The following is a 21,709-nucleotide window of genomic DNA, read 5'->3' as shown; positions in this document are numbered from 1 at the left end:
ATCTTATTTGACTTTATTTTATCCCTTTTATTTTATTGTATTTTACTAATTTTATATTAAATTTTCATGCTCTTATCTTTTTTTTTTGTATTATTCTTTACACTTGTTAAAGCACTTTGTAACTTGATTTTGAAAAGTGCTCTACAAATAAGGATTATTATTATTATTATTATTATTTTGTTACGCCCTGGGGAGCCCCTTAGCGTCATAGTTCAGCGCGCTAGGGGAAGCCTGTAGCGTCATTTTTGAATGCTTAAGGTAGGTGTTGGATATTTAACAGAAAAGTCAGAGTAAGGAGGTGGATGGTGGTCTACACACTGGACTTTCACCCAGGAGACCGGTGTTCGTTTCCCGTGTGAAACAAAAACTCAACATTGATTGTTTTTATTGAAGTTACGTAGGTTACATAAGTTGCGTAAATTACACAAGTAACGTTACTTAACTTGCGTAAGTAATCACGTCATGTAACATTATTTTAACCCTTAACCTAACCGAGTAGTTTCGGTGCCTAAACCAAACCAATTTGCGACAGTCTAACCAGACGGTGCATGTTTACTGTTGATAACTTGACTGTGGAGCCCTACATGTCGATAAATGATGCTAAAGTGGTACCCAGGGCGTTAAAAAGCAACACCAAGGGGTTTTCACCAAGCGTCCATTTGTGACGAGTTGGGAGTGAACATGTGTTGGTAAAACTGGCTCACACCAATTTGGTTTTATGTATTTGCAGTTGTTCTAAAAGATAAAAGTCTGAAAGCAGTGTTAATGGTTTTAAAATATCCTCCAGGGACCTGTTAAAGCTAGGGTAGGTAATGTTCTGTATTTCAGAAGCATTTGCCTCTTTACATCCTCATAGCAATCAATAAATCAAATTCTCTGAGGGAAAAACATGAAAAGAAGTCCAGTATCTGTAGCTGTCGCAGGCCTATAACAAGAGCCTACCTACCTGCCTATCATCCCTTGCTAGTTTCATCAGTGTTACCTACCCTAGCTTTAAAGCGGCACTCCATTGAGTCAGGTCTAAGTCAGTTTACACTCATGGTTACTATAACTCAGCCTGTGAGAACAGTTATATGTCTTCTCTAAGTCTAATAAAATACCCTGATAATGTCAGGGTGATGTCATTAGGCTAATCTCAGTTTGGATTTAGAGACTAGAACAGATGGCGTAGAGTTTTAAGACTGGGAGCTTATCAGACTGGGAGGGTCTGAGAGATACTGTGGAGTTGGAATATGAGAAATACAGGATCTAGTGTTTATGGAGCTTGACTCCTAATAGTGACTAAAAGTCTTGATGTCATTACTGCTACTGCCCATTAGTAGAATAAAGATCATTGACAGGAACATGTATGCTCTTATGTGGGTCCATGTTCCCATGAGGGAGATGCAAAGAAAATGGGGACCTATTCGTAAAAACAATGCTCCTTTTAATTCAGCCTTGTGTGATCCACTTGTCCATGTTAATGGATAGTCCTAAAAGCACATCTTATATGGTACACTGCCATTGTTTGGCAGAAACGCACAACTACTTAATACTAACTTAAATATCCACTTGAATCAAAATTGCAAAACTGGACATTTTCTCCAAATCCCTGTATTCAAGCCAATTATTCTGTGCACTTTGGTTATATAAAGGAACATGGTTAGTTTTCCTTCTGAAATTTAAAGTAGTCATGTTATGCTTTGTCTTTTTCCCTTTCCCTTTCTTTTGTTGTGTTATATATATTTTTTGTGCTTGTAATAGTAAAAAAAAAAGCCCAAAGTCCACCCCAAAGGGAGTTACCATCTCCCATAGAAAGCACTGCTCCTGAACTGCCTGAACCAGCTCGATTGTAGGGCTTTGTTTTGGTTCACACTACCAGCTTGTCAGGATCCGCCCTACTCTGCTTCTGATTGGCTAGTAGTCCTTACCTAGGTACTGCGCATGTGCAACCCCCAACAAAGATTTTATACAAATAAGAAGCCTCACTCTGTAGCTAAAACAGAGCGTTCAGAGAGGTGCTGCAGCAATGTGCAGTATGTTTTTTTAAAAATTAAACCACTTTAACCTATTTTGGTACAACCCCTAAATATACTTATGAACCTGAAATGAGCATTATACGACCACTTTAAAAATCATGTTGTGTTATCATCACTGGAGCATAGCCAGGCTGCAGTCTGTCCCATCCACCCAAGAGGAGAAACCAGGGTTAATCTTTAAACTGACGCTGTTCAAACAGTTAGATTATCGCATAATCTTACAGCACCACACCTCTGACCAGAGGAGTGAAATGGTGTTGAAACCCCCCTGTCATCTCTGTAAATCGACAACAATTATCACGTAATTTCTGCTGGCCGCGGTTTGTTTATTTATGTCCAGGGATGACACGCGGAGTGACAGTTTCCTGATTAGACTGGAGGAAATAATGGCAGCTCAGTGTTTCTTATCAGCCTCAGAGACGAGTACCTCTGTCTGACAGGAGTAGCTTAGGGCCGGTTGGAGGTGGAGGGGGCTAGCTAAAAGGGAGAATATGCTGGGTGATGACTTGTGACATATGAGCAAAGGAGGTGTTGAGGGAGCGGGGATGGATTGGTTCAAACAGGAAGATGTCAATGAAAGATTTGTCATAACAAAATGTCTAAGAAATCACTGACTATAATGGCATGATGAAAGCCAAATGTCAACAAAGGAAGTGTCTTTTCATCAGATCTTGTTTCAGATTTCTTTGATAGCATTTGCTACAGAAAAGTGCAAGAAATTCTCAACTTTTCAAACATTAAGTTTTAATCTGGTTTGGTTAAAAGACTGTTTGATGTAACTTTGCTATTAAACTAATCCACATTAAACTTTTATTACCTGAGACACATCAGTTATCTACTTTAGCAAAAGATTTTGATTGGTCTCTCTATGAACGAAATATTGAATATTTTCTGTTATAGATCAGATTGAGCTCACCAAAAGTAGGCATTGTGTTAGTCTAATGATTTTATAGAGACATTTGATATTTTACGGTGTGTGTGCTGCTGATTATATGACCGATTGGCGCAGTGAAAGAACGTGCAATCCAAGTGAGTTAATTGTTATCGGTGACCAATCCCACCACTGTGTGAGATCTCTTGGACTGGGAGTGGTGGTCTTGTGTGTTATCATGAATTGATTACATAGACCAGTCTGTTAAATGTTTAACCTCTTTGGGGTTGTTTTCAAGATGACCTTACAGACATTTACATAGCAGAGTTTCCCTACCAGTCAGAACTGAAGACGTCTCTCGGTTGAGGGACGAAATGTCTTTGAGTATCTTCTAGTGTTGTATTCAAGACCACCCAAACCGAGACTGAGTCAAGACCAAGACCAGAGTTTATCGAGAGAGACAAAACCAAGACTTTTAAGGGCTGAAACCAAGTCGAAACCAAGACCGAGGGAGGGCGAGACCGAGTCAAGACCAAGACCAGTTCCCCACATTACATGACACACAATAAAATGTGGAACGAGATTCTCAAATTGATCTAAAAGTTCCACATTCCTATTAAAACACCCACATACAAACACTAAGAGCTAAAATCAACTTAAGCATCTTTATTCAACGCTCTCTTTTCATGTTTACCGTCGACATAACACTAGAGCTGGGCCATATGGCCAAAAATGTTATCACGATAAAAAATGTCACATCATTCGATATCGATTATTAACACGATAAATGTCTAATCATTATTTCTTTAAAATGCAGATGGTAATTGTGGTTTTAAACTATTGTTACAGTGGATCACTTCACAAATCTTAGGTATAATATTCAAAACTATTATGATTAAAAAAAAATTATAACAAATATCTTAATAGAAAAATTAAGAGCTAATTCGTTTCTGATTCAAATTAATTAACTCAAACGTTTATTAATCATTTGTTATATTCCGTAAGGCTGCACTGCAGAATTTACAGATTGTGTGTTTTCTTCTGAACGCTGTCCGACAGATTCATTCTTTATAGTTTAAAAAGCTACATATTATTACAAAGATTTTGCTGACATATCCTCCTGCTCCCACATCTTCTCCTGTCAGCCACATTCACTTTCTTAGATTGCGGTCTGAAGGGGGGAGTTATTGGTTGCATTTGAAGCAATAAGCAATTTACATCCATTAAAAGTTAGGATGTTAACAAATAAATCAGACAATGCAAAAGCAATTTATTTTTATTCCCTAAGTTATATTTCTTGACTGGTCTTGAAATAAAATCCAGAGTCCGAGACGAGACCGAGATCATCTAAAAGGGGTCTCAAGACCAGGACCAGACTCTAGTACTACAACACTAGCATTTTTAACCAAGTCCAGTTGCCCTTCCTTGGATAACCATATCATTATATCACATTTTTTCCAGTGCTTTTTGCTGCTGGGGGTTAACTGCTTTACTTTAGTCAGCCACAAAGTGTGTAGAGTTGCAGTAAAATAATTAGTGAAAACTGTGTTTTGTGTTTGCTGCCACAGAAAATAAAAAAGTCCCTGTTTATGTAACGTTGAATTTAGCCTGGCTTGTAGCTGCTAGCTAGCTTGCTAGCTGTCCACAGTCTGGGCTAAATCTGCTGTGAAGAAGAAGACGACCCCTTAGTAAATTTACATAAGCAGTAATTTATTTTCTGTGGCATTAAACATAACTCACAGCCTAAAAGTTTATTTTTATGTTGTTGTTTTTTTATTGATTAGGATTCATCGTCTCAGTACCATGAATCTTTCTACAAAACTTTCCTGGTAATAAATCCATTAGTTATTGAGGATTCCAGTTTGGCCCAAAGGGACTATACTGGTGTCTATGTTAAAAACAGCAATCAAACAAATGAAGCATGAACGCTTGGATTTGTTGATTGGCATCAGCTGCTCCATTCATGCTGCATAATCACTGGCTTGATCATCCAAATATATTCATGCAGATGTACATTGCGGCAATTAAAACCTGATGCTATAGTAATAAATTCTGAAGCTGTTTGCTGGCGCTCCCTCCACCTTCGCAACTTTAACTGTGTTTAATGAGGTGGCATTAACTTTCCCAGCAGAATCCACACCGTTGCTGTGATTCCTTCAAAGAGAAAATCTAACTGCATAACCATTTGCTGTAAATTGTCATTTCCTTGATGAAAGTCAACTTTGTGTGTTTCTTTCAGGTCGAGCGGGAGCTCGGCTACTACGAAACCAACAGAGGCTGCTCACCATAGAGGGGGACGAAGTAGAAAGCATGAGTGAGTCAATATTTCCATTTCGAGTCAAAACATCAATATGTAACTTTTCTTAAGTATTTGCCAAAACTGCCCTTCAGCTACAAATAGATTAATTTTGTATAAACTTATTCTATGTCTGAAAATGATACTGGACCCCCAGTAATGTCCAGGTTGTGTATGAGATGCATGTTTATTGGTAAAAGAAATACTGAATCTTGAGCTTAAATAGTATTAAAATGTATTACGCTAGGATTGTCCATGAAAAAGGACTCAGGAGGCAGGATCACAGCTTAATCCCAGGGCCAGGGTGTATCTACTGGGAGATTTCAGGCTATTTTGATGGCGTTTTTCTAAGCTTGTCCCCTTACTCTTTACAAAAAAGCTCCCTAAAGCCCCCTGAGAGCCACCTCTGGATTTGGAACGCAGGTCTATTTCAGCCCTTAAACCACCTGACCCATGATAGGCAAGGTTTTAGAGTTAACACAAAGCTTTCCTTTCATCTCACACCATTCACGTGCCTGTATTTGGTTCTAAAAGCTGATGGTTTATTCACAGGGAAAGGACGCATGGTTTGATAACTTGACTGTGTATTTGCAGAAGTGATGTGATCAAACATCAGACTGAGGTGACATTTCATTTTCGGGAGTGAGCGAATCTAGCTGTTTGTCAAGGTAGACTGAAAGGAGCCCGTGTGCGTGCTAGATAGCCAGTTTTGCACGATGATTCGGCCTGCTGATGCTTTGCCCCAACACTAACTGATGGAGCTTCTTTACACACACGAATTTGTGTTCAGACAGCAGTAATCTTGTCCCTGCTCTGTGTAAGCCAAAGTGAAACCAGTCGGGAGAACATGGATTATGCCTGACAGTGTAGGCAGAGTTGGTCAAAGGCTGATGATGGACGTACTCAAGGTTGTTCAAGGGCTTTTTGATAAATAAAAAAACTGTATCCGACACCAGGCAACACATTTGATATTGACCTTCTAATAGGACATGCCCGATAGATTTACTTCTCCCGCACTTTAATGAAGGGAATTTCTGTTTCTGCTTCTAGTGGATGTTTTTGCTTGCCGAGCCTCATACTGGCTGTTTCAGTGGAGTAACAATAACAATGTGTTCCCTCTTCCCCAACAGACCTATAATCACTCTCCTCCTCTTGTTGCTCGGGGCATTATCTGCTATTGTGTTTTTCCATATTTCACGTCCCCCTCTTGCATGCTTGTTATTTACTTTGCCTACAGTAGTCAACTGGCTGTGACTGAATGCCGAACTCAACTCTGTCCACAGCACTGTACATTTTTGTTACAGAGGAAGTGATTATGTTGTCCAATATGAAGTGTAAAAGCTAAACTTGGCTTATAATAACAAACAGAAAACTGAATCCACTTCAGAATCTGCTAATCGAACCCAAACCCTTTCTAATCCCTTATCAAATCTTTCTACGTTCTTTGTTTGGTCGGGAATGAAGACATCTTAGTGTTAGCGGGTTGTACTACAGCAGCAGGAGTAAAAACAACAGAGGAGAAATGTTCGTCTACTTTATCGTTCAGCAAATATTAACTGAATATCAACAGAATATTGTGTAACACCGCCAGTAGGATGAGTCCGAGCACTCGTCCTTCTCAAGTTATCAAAAAGGCCACAGGTTCTTACTTTAACATGATGGACAAAAGATACATTTTTAAACAGGGAGCTGTTGTTACCTCCTTTTTTATGAGTACCCTCCCTCAAATACTGCATTTCACGGTTGTTTGGTTTTGGTCCGCACTTTGGAACTTTTAGTACATCATGTTTGTCTTTGCCTGTAATGTCAGAAAGAGGCAAAAGAGACCAGAGACTGTCAAAGAGAGATTGTGAATGAAGGTTTTGATACGGGATTCATTGGCAGCGGAGCTTAACAAATCTGTATTTTACCAACCTGGAATCAGATCCAACAGATCCGTTGAACTGGTTATGGGAACCTGTCCCTACAGTTGGCACATTATTGTCTCAAATGAAATACTGTAGGTCTACTTGTTTAAAACACTCCAGTGCCTGAGCTGTGGTTGGTTTATTTTGACAAATATTAAACATGAACTACTGTTTTTGTAATAATAACCAATTTTATTATAATGCACTGTAGCTTCTGGTTTTATGTCTGAAGTGGCCATCAAATGCTAAAAGTTAATATCATTTCTCTGGTATTTTCCTTCAGCCTCAATTAAAATACAGAATTATTTTGGGAAACGTTGACACCCTTTTTTGCACCCCACTCTTTCCCCACAACCCCACTAAAGCTGCATTTTATAGGATTGTTTCTGTCCTGAGCACCGAAAGGAGTAACCTATCGAGCTTTTGTTGGAGGATGTTATAAATGGAAATTTACATTAAGTTCCATCGGCTTTGTTAACAGGGCCTGGTGATATGTGTTCCCAACAAACAGAAGAGAAAGGAATTTAAGAAGGATTTAGCTTTGAAAGACTTCTTTGTATATACACAGTTTGTCCTGTAATTTGCTAAATTTGGCGTGATACTGCAACAAATTCTTGACATTAATACAGTGATTTCATCCTAATGTCATGCTTTACTTTGCTCAGGGAAGTTTTAAATGTTGTCAGCTGTCGTCGCTTAAATCAAAATCTGTACACAGATTGTATTTTAGAATACACTTGTTCAAATGTAATATACTGTCTATATATATATTTTTATAATGTCACCACATAAGTATTGATTGAGGAACACACATCACTTGTTCGGTTGCAAAGAGAGATAAAGGAATCTCTAAATTTTACATTTACAAGATCCTGCAACGAAGGCATTGTAAGTTACTCTTTCTGGGCACCGCAGGTTCATGCAGCACAGATGTTAAGGAAAATCGGAACTTGGACAACCTCTTCTCCAAAGAGGGGGTTGCAACTGAGGCTGCTCAACTCCCCAATGGGAGTGCTGGGGGTGGGAGGAAACGTCCCTTAGAGGAGGGAAATAATGGGCACACACATTCCAAGTACAAGCCCAAGAAGCGTAAGAAAGTCCCGGGGCCGGTTCTGCCTAAGAATGCCCTGATGCAGCTGAATGAGATCAAGCCCGGGCTGCAGTACAAACTGCTCTCTCAGACCGGGCCGGTCCATGCGCCCGTCTTTGTGATGACTGTGGAGGTCAACGGGCAGCTCTTCGAGGGTTCGGGTCCAACCAAGAAGAAGGCCAAGCTAAACGCAGCAGAGAAGGCCCTGCGCTCTTTCGTCCAGTTCCCCAACGCGTCTGAAGCCCACATGGCCATGGGCCGGACTCTGTCTGTTCACACGGACTTCACCTCAGACCAGGCAGACTTTCCGGACATGCTCTTTAATGCCTTTGAGACATCCACTCCTGTAGATGACCCCTTTTACCTTGCCTCCAACAGTAACGGTTCCTTCAGCTCACTGGGAATAGAGTACCCGTTGCTACCCTCCCCTCTGCCAAACCAGGTCCAGGCCCCCTTACCTCAAGCCTCCTCCACCTTCTTCTCCCCTGCAAGCGGCAAGAATCCCGTCATGATCCTCAATGAGTTGCGGCCGGGCCTCAAGTATGACTTTGTGTCGGAGAGCGGGGAGAGCCATGCCAAGAACTTTGTTATGTCGGTGACGGTAGATGGTCAGAAGTTCCAGGGTTCTGGACGGAACAAGAAGCTGGCCAAGGCTCGGGCTGCCCAGGCTGCTCTGTCTGCTCTGTTTAACATGCAGCTGGACCAGGATCCGTCAAGACAGCCTATACCCAGAGAAGGGCTGCAGCTTCACCTGCCACAGGTAAGCATGGTGGAAGGTAAAGTTTGAAGTTTGCCTCACAGTTTTCACTTATTAAAAAATATTATCACCGTAAGAAAATAATGATAATGATGAGTTATGAGTATGATGAGACTGTAGGAGTGTTACTTGATGAATTGGCACCAGCAACTTTGTTCTGCTCACAATTAGTCTCTCTGCTCTGAGTTAAAAATAAACAATGCAAAGATCATTATGTATGTGTCAGCCATATGGAAGCAGTTTATAGTTAGTAGCAGTATATGAAAAGTAAACGTGGACTGATGAATGTCAGTATTGTGTGGTTACAATTACTTGATTTATGTGAATATTTAAATTATCAAGAACATGGTACAAAATTATTTTATTCAAAAAGCCCCAGTACCTCATCTGGACCTCTGGTAAGTTATGGCTTTTCATTGCTGTGTCCCATTTAATATGGAATTTGTGTTTTTCCTGGATCTTCTGTCACCCTATGTCTATAAACACACTGAACTCTTTTTGTCAGGCACGCTTTATTCTTTCTGGCGGACTGGAGTCATATAATACATATAAAACTACAAGAAGAAAAAGTGGACCCATGTCCTACACTATCACCATTAAAAAAAATCAGTTTTTATTAGAATTTATCATCTCAGAAACTACAGTAGGCCTCCATCTTTCCATCCATCAGCATGCTTTGGGAAAGAGGCAGGGTTCCCCCTCTCTCTCTAAACCAAACCCTTAGGGGCAGATGGCCGCCTGAGTCTAGGTTCTGGTTCTGGAGGTTTCTGCCTGTTAAATAGGAGCTTTTTCTTGCCCCTGTCGCAAGAACAAGAGTATGGTCTGAGATCTGCGCTATATGAAAAGTACAATGAGATAACATATAATAGTGGTGGGGGGAAAAATCAATACTGCATAGTATCGCGATATTTTCCGTGGCAATATTGTATCGATACATGGACGTCAAGTCTCGATCTTTTATTATATAAATTGTACATGAGAACTTTACTTTTTGGTACTATAATAATATAATCAGTTGCTTTTTCAGTCCAATAGAAAAAGAGTTTTCCTTTGGGGACACAATTTGAAGTTGGAAAAAGGTAAGAAATTGCAATATGTGTTAAAATCGTAATAATATCGTATCATGACATAAGTATCGTGATAATATTGTATCGTGGGGCCTCTGGTGATTCCCACCCCTAATATATAAATAAACCTGAATTGATTTATGTATTAATTGGTACCACCTTCTATATAACAGGTAGTACTTGTGAATTGATTTGTTGGTTTGTGGGTCTAAGGGATTTTAATTTCCACCAAGCCTTACAGCTGTACCAGCTGCTAATCGTGTTCCCTCAGGCCACATCTTGTATCAGCTGGTTGCCGCCTCTATGTGAGGAGCTTTCTGGTGTGCTATCGTGCAAAGATGTTGTTAGGAGCCAAAATTTTAGAAGTTATTGTAACATCATAACTGGCTGTGGGAGCCGTAGTTGGGGCTTTTGTTGATGGGAGTATTGCTAACATTAGTTTGCTTAGACGGGGATCGGTCTGTACTTAGTACTGCTTAGATTGGATATATATTGTTGAGCCATCGTCTCACTGTCATGTCTTGCTCTCTTTGATGTAACGGTACTAACGTTAGCTGACAGCAGGCATGCAAGAGCAGAGCTTTTTTTTATTTATAGGAAAGAAATGTTTTTATGTTTTCCTGAAAGCAAGGTACAATAACAATAATTTAGTCCAAAGTCCCGTAACATTACAGCTTGTGATAACAAAAAAACCAAAAGTGAGCCATTTCAAAATCAGCATTATAAGAGAAAGGCATGAAATTTTATTTTCTAAGAAAAGCCGTAGTCTCGCCTGTTTGCTCGCATGCTGCAAACACGTGCTTGTTAGATCTCTGTCGCCTAAAGACCCGTCCACAAATCATTATGACCAACCTGACCGTGTCTGACTGACGATGGAGACAGCTTCAGGAGAGACAAGTTCAATGCGTTGGGAAATCTATTTACACATAAACTAATCCCTGCCTGTAATCCCTGCACACTGATAACAAAGCTGCTATCTTAATTACCATCACCCTCTGAGTGCTATTCAAACACTGCTGTTCATTATACCAGCCTTTCCAAGTCACTCTGCTTCACTTGCAGAGCAGTCAGTGAAGCAAAGCATTCGACAGTTTTAAACTGCTAAGATCCCTGCCTGTCATTCACACCAGTGTAGCATTCCTAATTGAAATAATCAGTAATAGTTTCAGCGTGGATAAGAAGAGCTTGCACTTGCTTTTTATCACACTTTTTGGTGTTTGTGTTACATAAAATCAGACGAGAAGAGACTGGCCGGCGTTTTCGGTCTGGGTTTCTTTGTTAAAGCCTTTTTGTAATCTATCTGTCATTATTTTTTCAATGCTCGACCTCAGGTGCTGGCAGATGCCGTCTCTCGTCTGGTGGTTGACAAGTTCAGCGAGCTGACGGAAAACTTCACGTCTCCGCATGCTCGACGGAAAGTATTGGCAGGCGTCGTCATGACAACAGGTAAAAAAAATATTTAACAGTTGCTTTGGAAAACATTTGATCCACTTCCATGAATATTTTAGAAGCTCTTCTAAGGGGATTGGATACATGAACACTGCAGCTGAGCATTTACACAGAGTCAAGTGATTAAAGATGTTTACGGTACCTGTTCTGCACAAAATGTGTCGCAGCCTTGTTTGTTTCAGAAGGGGCCTGATTCAGCTGCACTTATTCTTGAGCTGTTATCGTGATGTGTTTTTATGTAAAATATCAAAGCGTACCCAGCTCTGACCTCAGGTTTTCTTGCACTTATATAAGGAGATGATAAACACATTCTGTCAGTCTTCAATTTCTCTTTGAGTTGAAACCTCAGCGATGAGAGTCAAAAAACTGTTTCTCTCGCTAAAGACAGACTAATAAAGCTTTTTCCTTGTAGTGTTTCCCATAGTCTGTTCCCTTTTGATTTCTGAAAAGGTTAAAACAAAATGCTTTGGTTTTCTGTACATCTTTTAAGACAAATGGGTTTGCTGCATGGTAAAATTTGAGGAACAACCACGATAAAAGGATTATTTTGTTGATTTAAGTTGTGAGTCATAAGATTTCTGCACATGTGCATTAGCTGAAATAAACTGCCTACCCCAGCTTTAAAGGTCACTCATCTTTGGGTCACTGTATGGCAGTTAGTGTACGATAACGACAAATCAGTGTCCATCTTTAGACTTATGTCTTTGTACTTTCTTTTACAGGTACCGATGTGAAGGAGGCTGAGGTCATCTGCGTATCCACAGGGACAAAGTGCATCAATGGTGAATACATGAGCGATAGAGGTTTGGCCCTCAATGACTGCCATGCTGAGATTGTGGCTCGTCGGTCGCTCATCAGGTACCTGTACTCCCAACTGGAGCATTTCCTCAGGTGAGTCACAGCAAAGCAGAGAGCTGATGTCTGCAATCGGTTGTCTTCTCATGTCCTTTAAACACCCACGCTGTGTCCTTACAACACGTTCTCACTCCCAAGTCGTCACATATGGACGAATGGTCAAGACCCGTTGGTCGTCAGTGTGTAACACACAAGGGAACCCCTTAGCGTCATAGTTCAACAAACTGCAGAGGAAGCCCTGTAGCATCATTTATGAATGCTGAAGGTGTGGGATATTTTCCAGAGAAGTCAGAGTGAGGATGTGGTCTGGGTGTAGGGTGTGCCCGAAACCGGTAGTACGGTAGTTATTTTACCCAAAACGTGATCTTTTTCTAAAGCTAACCGGGTTTGGTGCCTAAACCTAACCAAACTGTGATGTTCCACATCGTTAACCACACGTTTTATTTAGAAAGTCTAACCAGATGTTGCATATTAGTGTTGCCAGCTTGCCCAAGGAACCCTACACGTGCATCAACAACGCCAAAGTTGTAGCCTGGGTGTTAACAAGCGACGCCCAGGGGTCTTGACCAACAGTTAAGACCCGACCATTCATCAAAATAACATTTACACATCAGGAGAGGAGAACTTTTATAGATAAATTCTAAACTTGTCAATTCAGATACTTGGAGAATTAAAATGTCTTCCATCCAGTTAAAGAAAGTCTTTTTTCATTGATGTCCATTCTGATGTCCAGTTTAAAGGCCAACCAATCAGAGACTTTCCGTAGCATCCTGTGTGGTATAATGTCTAATGTATTCACATTTGGGTCTGCAGTAACCATGAAGAGGAGCAGCAGAAATCCATATTTACCAGGTGTGACAACAGACAAGGCTTCAGACTGAAAGAAAACGTCCAGTTCCACCTGTACATCAGTACCTCCCCCTGTGGAGACGCCCGCATCTTCTCTCCTCATGAAGCTGGAGTGGAGGGTGAGCGGACGAACAATTAAAGAAAGTCTGTTCAATACGACCCTGATTAAGACTTTACTGATTGTTTTTTGTTTTTTTTTTCGTGAAAATGTATAGTTCACTATAAGATCTTCAAAGTGTCTGACCTTGCTTTTATGTCTCAGATCAGGGAGATAGACACCCAAACAGAAAGGCCCGCGGGCAGCTCCGCACTAAAATTGAGTCTGGTGAAGGAACAATCCCAGTGCGCTCCAGTAACACCATTCAGACGTGGGACGGGGTTCTTCAGGGTGAGAGGTTGCTCACCATGTCCTGCAGCGATAAGATCGCCAGGTACGTGTTAATTCACTTCCTGTTCACACCTTTTTTTATACAGTCTATGGTTCACACACACTGTTACAGACAAATAACTGTTAAGACAAATTTATTCATTATGTAATTCATTATAAATTAATCTGTTAATCATTTTTCTCCATTAATTGATTGTAAAAGTATTGAAAATAGTGAGAAATGTTGTCACAAATGACCAGAGCCCAAAGTGAGAACTTCACAATGCTTGTTTCGTCAGTCCAAACTTCAAAATTATTTTAAAAAATTCATAAAATATTCAAAAGGAAAAGCAGCAAATCTTCACATTTGTGAAGCTGGAAATGTTTTTACATGAAAAATGACTTAAACGATTATCAAATATTTGCCAATTAAATTTCTGTCAGTCAGCAAATGTACAAGTTGTACTTGTATAAACTGTTGGGTAGTAACATCTTCATATGTTTTGTGTGTGAAAATCTTATTTTGCCCCATCCACACTACTGAGACCTTTTGCTACGTTTGCACCTCCCATCCAGACTAAAACGACAAAAACGAAGACCTAAAACGTAGAAGTTTAGAAATGCTGCCGACCCCGTTTTGCATTTCAAAACTCCAGAGGGAGTTTTAGTGAAGATGGGCAAAAACGGATGACTTTAGAAACGATGACGCAGACGCTCACGCTCGGCTCTCTGATTGGATCTTATAAGTCATGCACAGCAGTTTTTGAGTTGGTATTTTTATTAAAATATTGTGTACGTGCAAATGACACTTAGGCCTATCTGCCTACACTTGTACTGTGCATGTCGCTGTTTACTTTGCAGCAACTCCCAGTCTGTTTTCCGCCGCCACACTCCCGTGTTACATTCAGTAACAGTCCCAGCTCGCTATTGGTGCATGCAAAAACAAAAATCTGGTCTGATTCTTCGTCTGCATTTCTTTATTCTTTCGCCAAATCTTCTGTAACTACGGAAGAGACCGTCTGCTTCATGTTTACACCGGCACGCGAGTGCCCAGTGTACCTGAAAGGCCAATAAAAGTGCGTTTTCAGTCGTTTTAATCTAGACGGAGATCAACTCTGATACGCAGCTAAAACCCTGGTGTGGACGGAGATTGTATTCGTTTTAATTCTCCGTTTGTAAACTAAAACGGAGAAGTGTGGATGGTTGGCCAGAGATGTGGTGAAGTAGAATTAGAAAGTGGCATGAAAAAAATACTCAAGTAAAGGACAACTACCTCTAATTTGTACTTAAGTACAGTACTTTAGCAAAGTGCACGCTCTCTTCTAAAGCGCTCTCTTTCTGTCTAAAACCTTTCAACCTTCTCTGTCCTGCTGTTATTACACTCGTGTCTGAACTAAACCACGACTTACTCATGGACTCACCTCTTCTGTTGAATCACAATGTTTAACCTGCGATGGTCTGTGGGCTCGTGGGAAATAGTGTCTGTTAAAGGCCACTAAAAAAATATCCTGATCTAAACATATAGAGTGAAACATACAACATACTGTTCCAAGGCTGTATTTGTAGTTATTTACATTTTTACAAATGTCAATGAGATTTTCTTACTTTCTTTGTTTCACTGCTGCTCTCCATAAAAGTCTAATCTTCTCTCGTGACCTATGAGTTTTGAGCAACCAGTCAAAACACGGAGTCAGTTGAGGTTGTATGCATGAAAAACATTTATACAATTACAATTATTTATACAGTAACACAGGAAATATTCAGGCGGTGATTAGGCGGAGCTCAGCCCATTTTAAGGGGAGCTCAAGCGCCCCCTTGTGCCCTCCTGTTAGTACACAAAGACTTTACAAGAGAGAGTGCCATTTACGCCACCTAAATTTGGCATGGGATCCAGTAGTGCCCAATAAAGTAAAAGGGCGAATACATAATGTTTTCACTAAGGGGGGCGTGTGTTTACACTGAAACGTTGCCCTCGGCTTTAGCTTTAAAATGTCTTTGTAATGGAAAAAATATGAGTATACAGCGTGAGTAAATGAATCAACATTACCTATAATCTGTAATACATACTGTGGTTTTCCTTTTCAGAATATTAAACTCAGCCCTAAAGACGCACTTGAGGTGTCGACGGGTGTTTTTGAGCGGGCCAGCAGGAATCCTGATGATTATCTGCATGTGTAAAGAGGCTGAATTATCTCTGTGCCACGCTGCAATCACTCCATTTCTGTCTGTCAGCTGCAGTCCTCAGGTGTCATTAGGCCACTCGAGCTTTGATTAGGCTTCTTGATGAATCTCCAGGAGGCCGCAAACTGCTCAGGACGCCTCTGAGCTGGAATCAGATTTGTATTTTCAGGAGAATTAGTTGGAACAATATTGTTGATTTTTTTTTTTTGTAGATTTGGATGTTTGCTCAGACTCCTTCTAACCGCCGCTGTCTCTTTGTCTCTGGCCCTAAGCCATACATTTGGTGACAAACTGGATAGGTATCCACCTGATTGAATAAAAGCATTTGTTCTATCTCCCTTCAGGTGGAATGTGGTTGGATTACAAGGCTCTTTGATGAGCTACTTCACTGAGCCCATCTACTTCTCCAGCATCATTCTGGGCAGCTTGTACCACGCCGACCACCTCTCCAGAGCCATGTATCAGAGGATTACTGAGATCGAGGACCTGCCGCAGTCCTTCAGCTTGAACAGACCGCTGCTCAGTGGTGAGAAACAGACTGCACTTTTACAAATGATCACCTGACAGATCGGGCATTTTCAAGTATACCAGGGCATCTGTACACTCTGTTCACTTCTCATGGGTGTTATAGAATATCAGGGGAGTTTGAGGGTTTGATTTCAGGCAGACAACATTGTGTAAATTCTGTGGGAAGGTCAGGAAATTCACAATAGTTTCCTTTTTTTCCCTCAGTTCACTGTATTAAATGATTCACCGAACAAGTATTGAAGAGATTACGGCTCAGAAATACCTTTCCATGTCCTTTTAAATCTTTTGAATTACATAACGCAATCTAAAATTGTCCTGTTTGATCTATACACGATATACAAGTACAGCAGAATATCATTGTCGACGGTAGCTTTTTTTTAATGGTCTGTTTTATAAAATGGATTTGGCGTTCTCTTCTCGTCTACTGTGAGCTGAAACCCTGCCGTGTTCCCATGTTCTACAGGAATAAGTAACGCAGAGGCTCGTCAGCCTGGAAAAGCACCCAACTTCAGTGTGAACTGGACAGTGGGAGACCAAGGCCTAGAGGTGATCAATGCCACCACAGGGAAAGACGATCTGGGTCGAGCCTCCAGGCTCTGTAAACACGCTCTCTACAGCCGCTGGATGCGCCTGCACAGCAAGGTAACACACTCTGTGTACTGACACCCTGTAGCCTACTGTTGTTTTGTTCTCTGTGGGCATGTCATCATGAAGGTACAGATTATGCGCAGATTAAATGGTACAGAATCATACAGAACGACAGCTAGTCCTACCGTCACTGTGAGGCAGGAAATCTCTATCCAAACTCTTCTCCTGTGTGGACCTCTTCAAAGTCAAGTTGACAAGCAAGCAGGTGTTGCACAGTTGCGAGTGCGTAGTAGAGACTGTTTAAGGGAAAAAGGCACGCCACTTAAATATTCCTGAATAGAAATCTATGGGGAAAGCCTGTAACGGCAAGGATGGCGGGTGTATGCACATATCCCACCCTTCCTACAAGAAAACCAATCGAGCCAGGAAACATATTAAGCCAATCGTGTGGTTCCACGGACCTAAGTGCACAGTTGAGGTTTGCGACTGTTTCAAATGTTGTGGTGGAAGTGAGGAGCAGGTGTGTGACCAGATCAGATGCACTACATGTCCGCCAAAATACTGCATGAAAAGGCGCCAGATCTGATATACAGTACTTGCAGTATGTGCTAGAAAATACTGGGGTTCCTTCTATAAACGTATAAAACCGCGTTTCTACCAAAGGAACTATACCCCTGAACTAGGAGCCTTTGGAGGAACTCACTGCGTTTCCACCGAAGGGACCAGGGTCTAAATTTAGTTCTAAATTTAGACATGTTTAACATGAACATCCAACATTGTAACATAAGTCATAAAATGTGGGAAAACATAATAGGTCTCCTTTAAAACCAAGGACAACAATATACAAAACATAAAACAAAGCACTCACACAGGTGTGTCCAAGTCGTCCTTAAAAAGCAGTAGCCTGCAGGACCAGGTGTGAATACTGGCCGCAAAGCTAAGGAAGCTGCTAATGCATAAGAGGACCTTATAGATAAAATTACACAACTGTAGCTGTCTCCGCGTAGCTAACGATGGCCAATATGTCATATAAGCTTACAGATAAGAAAAGGTTGTGGTCTGTCTAACGTCTGTCCATGTCCCGTAGCTCTCCTCCACCCTGCGGATCAGAACCGTGAGGCCCAGCAGCTACCACGAGGCCAAGCAGGCGGCGGTGGAGTACCACAGCACCAAGCAGGCGCTCTTCAGAGCCTTCCACAAAGCCGGACTGGGCGCCTGGGTTAAGAAACCTATTGAGCAGGACCAGTTTGCACTCCCCACCTGAGTTAGCGCTGGGCTGGTGATGCTGTTGGTGGGGGTCTTTTGACAGAAAACGTGTCAACCTGCACGCTTTCCTTTCTGAAACCGTTTCGGTCAGTTTCAGTGGTGGAAACGTTTCCCTTTGGATTGTCGCGGAGTGGACTGTGTGTTACCGGGAGGAAAGACGCACCTAATCCAGATGTCAGAATCCATGGCTTTAACGTTCCTCCTTATTTTTTTATAGCCTCATGCTACTCTCAACCAGCACTACACATTGAAAAAAAGATTATTAAATCAGTTATGCAACTTTATACAAAGGACAAATGTAAAAGGAGACGTTGGGAATGGAAACTTGTGTACAGCATTGTTAGTTACCATGGCAGGTGTTTCTGTACAGTAAGAATAGTGATATCTTCATTTTGCATGTATGATTATACCAAATTCATACAGTAGGAAATCTACAGTAAAAGGTTTGTTATCATGTTCAGTATTGTGATCTCAAATCATCAGTGTTGTGATAACTTTAGGATGTCCTCCTGCAGTTTGGTAACGGATGTTTATCTGCTCTGTTGCGGTTCTTTGACAGCAACCTTAAGTTCACTTGGATATTTCCTCTTAGTTTTAAGGTAAAATGACTGAAATACTTAAAGTTGGGGTATGCAATTTCTTTCAGAAGCATTTTTGTTAGATTTGTTGAAATTCTTTTTACATCCCGACAGCAATCAATGAATCAAATGCTCTGACACATAAATGAAAAGAATAAAAAAAATCCGTTATCTGTGGCAGGACTATTAATAAGCATGGCCAATCAGTGTCATTCAAGTTTCACGAACACTCATGCTCAGGTGTAAAGCTGCATTGAAGTGTTGCTGATGTCAGCAAGAACGCTGTTGTCCCAGTTGCAAATTAACCTTCTGACTTCACCTTGCTAAGTCCCATGAAGTTCAAACTTGACGTCCCCTGAATTATGTAACTCTTGCCGAGCAGAAGCTATTGTAGCTACAAGTGACAATTATGAGATGATGGTAAATACTAAAATGTATTAGTAGCGCACTGACTCAGCAAGTTTGCCACCTTTAGACACTTGGTCAGACCTGACCAAGTACAGTCAGGCTGTAGAGGCAAAACCCCAGAGTGTTGAGTGGTATTGGATTGGACAAGGGTTTATTTTATTGCTTAAGGGTTCAGTTTTCATTCATAAAATGAAGATTGTGTCCTTTTAAAAGTTACCTAGTCTCATTTAAAGTGATGGTAATGACATTATGATTATCAATGTCGCATTAAGGTGGTTTAAAGGAAGCTACTGAGACCCTAGCCCTGTGTGTTGCCAATACATCAGAGTTTTTCAATGATGTGATTTGAATGTAATGGTAATACTTGAGAGGCACAAACAGTGGCTTCTGAGATCCAAACACCAACAGAAATTGTGACTGTGCTTTGAAAGACAAGCTTGGACTTTTAATTACAATTAAATACAATCATATGTCACTTGCAGCCAGAGAGAGGTGAATTATGAATCACTTTGCTGATTCAAATGATTTCGTCCGGTAATTTGTTAATTTCAAACATCTCTCCTAATATGATCCCCGCTGCACCAGATTAGGGTAACTAACCCTTATGCACGTGAATCTCTCCTGCATATTCAGCAACTACAGTAAACCCAAATCCCAGAACCCAGACCCTGCTAGCGTTGCTGCAGTTAACACTTCAGTCACATTTACCACCAGTAAAAGCTCACCAAAGATGATGTCAGCATCAACTTTTTACATTTTTATTTTCACTGTTGTTTTCCACAAATTCAAATGTTTGTTTTTATTACTGTAATCTGCCTCTACAAAGTGTTTGTGACGGTGTGTGACGTGTGATGTTCAACTCTTTCAAACCAAACAAGACAGAATCCCAAATCACCTGTTTTCTATAAACCAAATGTACATTTTAACTTTCAAATATGTTTTTAATTTTCTAAACTCTTTGTTTTGCTGCCGCCGTCCTCTGGATGTAAAGCCTCAAACACACATTGGGCACATTGAACTAACTTACTTCTGATGTAGGTTGAGTTATTTTCTTAATATATTTGAATGTGTATCCTTCCGCTTCTGTTTAATTGCTGAAAACATGTCTTAACTTTGAGCACGTGCAGACCTGTTCCCGTCTCAGTGTACCTGGCTCCATGCTCGGCCTCTCACGGTTTTTGGATGCTGATAATATTTCCACAGGATATGCACTTTTTCGAAAAGGGAAACGATTCATGTTTTTCATGGACTTTGAGGAGAAGTGAATGGATCAGTTTTAAAAGATGGCCCTCTGTATGTTGATCCTCCCTGTCCATATGTTGGTGAGCTTCTGCAGTTCTGATGGGTTCATGCACTACGTCATTGATTTGCCCTGTAAAAGACTGTGGGGCCTAATGCATGAGCTCTACATGTAAAGCATGAAAACCATAAATATAAAATATGTAGAAACTGTGTCAAGTCACTGAGCCTAGAGCTTTAATAAAATGCTATTATAGTTGTTTTTTATGGTTGTCTTTAACTAAGGACTACAGATATGGTGCTTTGCAGTGCAGGTTTACGAAATACTCGAGGACATACTCAAGGATTTAACCTGTAGGCTCTGAAAGGTTTGGTCTTAAAAACTTTGCCAACCCCAGCTCTTGCTTTCCCCTTTTCCACACAGTTTTAACAGGTAGGTTGATAATTCTGTTTCTTAAAGTAGTGATACAGAAAAGCTTACGTAATTAATGAAGTTATTGGCGGGAGATATCAGAGTAGATGAAAGTGACTTCTGCCTTAATTAATAAATATGATGTGGTTTTATTTGAAAATGACCTTATTACCAACAGACAGGCAAACTACAGGGTATGTGGGCCTAATTAAACAACAACTAAAGTATAGATTCTCTCTAGATTGGTCCCAAACTTCCAGATTATAGCTCAGTACTGTAGGCCATACATCCCTGTAATAATACTGAAAAATATATATACGTTAATACATACTGTACTGTTAGTACAAAAGATTATTCTGTAACTCTGGAGTAATTACACATTACGTTACGGCCTGTAATCTATTCTGGTGATCTTCTTCACTTTCCTTTAGTTCCACTGGCAGGTTCAATTTTCCATTTAAAATTGTACAAGGAATATCTGACGTATCTGATTGCACCTGCACTGAACCAAAAACACAGAGGTCATGAGGCTGTGTTTACCTTCCCAGGCAGATGAAAATAAGCCACTAGAGACATCTACAGTAGTACAAAGCATCTCTTTTCTTCTGTTGTTCAGGATTCATGTTTTTATGTTCATGTTCCCAGACAAATAAATGTAATTGTAAAGATTTTCACAGAAAGCCACCCTAATAGGATTTTTTTTTTGAGGAGCCACAAACCAAACTCTGTTAAATTTTCTGTGTACTTAAAATGTATTATTTATGAAAATGATGTATCAATTTACTCGACTAAGTATGTTTCCATTTATTGTCTCAATGGCGTCCTTATATTGTGGCCTCTAAAGGTGCACATTCATAGCCACATTCAGCTACTTGTGCGACAGATCAGTAAAACCCCCACAGCAAATGTTCCATAACATAAGCCTCCCACTTAAGAGCCAATTCCAGACAAACAGGAGGGTTTAGGAAATATACGAGCAAAGC

The 21,709-nt window shown here is 40.6% G+C and overlaps 1 protein-coding gene across 1 annotated transcript; it reads left to right on the top strand.

Moving 5' to 3' along the window:
• Positions 1–5,134: 5,134 nt before the first annotated feature.
• LOC123970665 (double-stranded RNA-specific editase 1-like) lies at positions 5,135–20,575 on the top strand. The gene is made up of 9 exons (XM_046048867.1): positions 5,135–5,203; positions 8,008–8,942; positions 11,338–11,452; positions 12,178–12,346; positions 13,124–13,278; positions 13,422–13,590; positions 16,052–16,233; positions 16,699–16,877; positions 17,911–20,575. Exons 1-9 carry the CDS (start codon positions 5,200–5,202, stop codon positions 18,085–18,087), a joined length of 2,085 nt encoding a protein of 694 aa, XP_045904823.1. The 5' UTR covers positions 5,135–5,199; the 3' UTR covers positions 18,088–20,575.
• The last annotated feature ends 1,134 nt before the right edge of the window (positions 20,576–21,709 follow it).

This window comes from Micropterus dolomieu, linkage group LG01 (assembly GCF_021292245.1).
Source record: "Micropterus dolomieu isolate WLL.071019.BEF.003 ecotype Adirondacks linkage group LG01, ASM2129224v1, whole genome shotgun sequence".
Taxonomy (NCBI): domain Eukaryota; kingdom Metazoa; phylum Chordata; class Actinopteri; order Centrarchiformes; family Centrarchidae; genus Micropterus; species Micropterus dolomieu.
The sequence above is the reverse complement of the archived record's forward strand: the minus strand, read 5'-3'. Positions and strand labels throughout refer to the sequence as shown.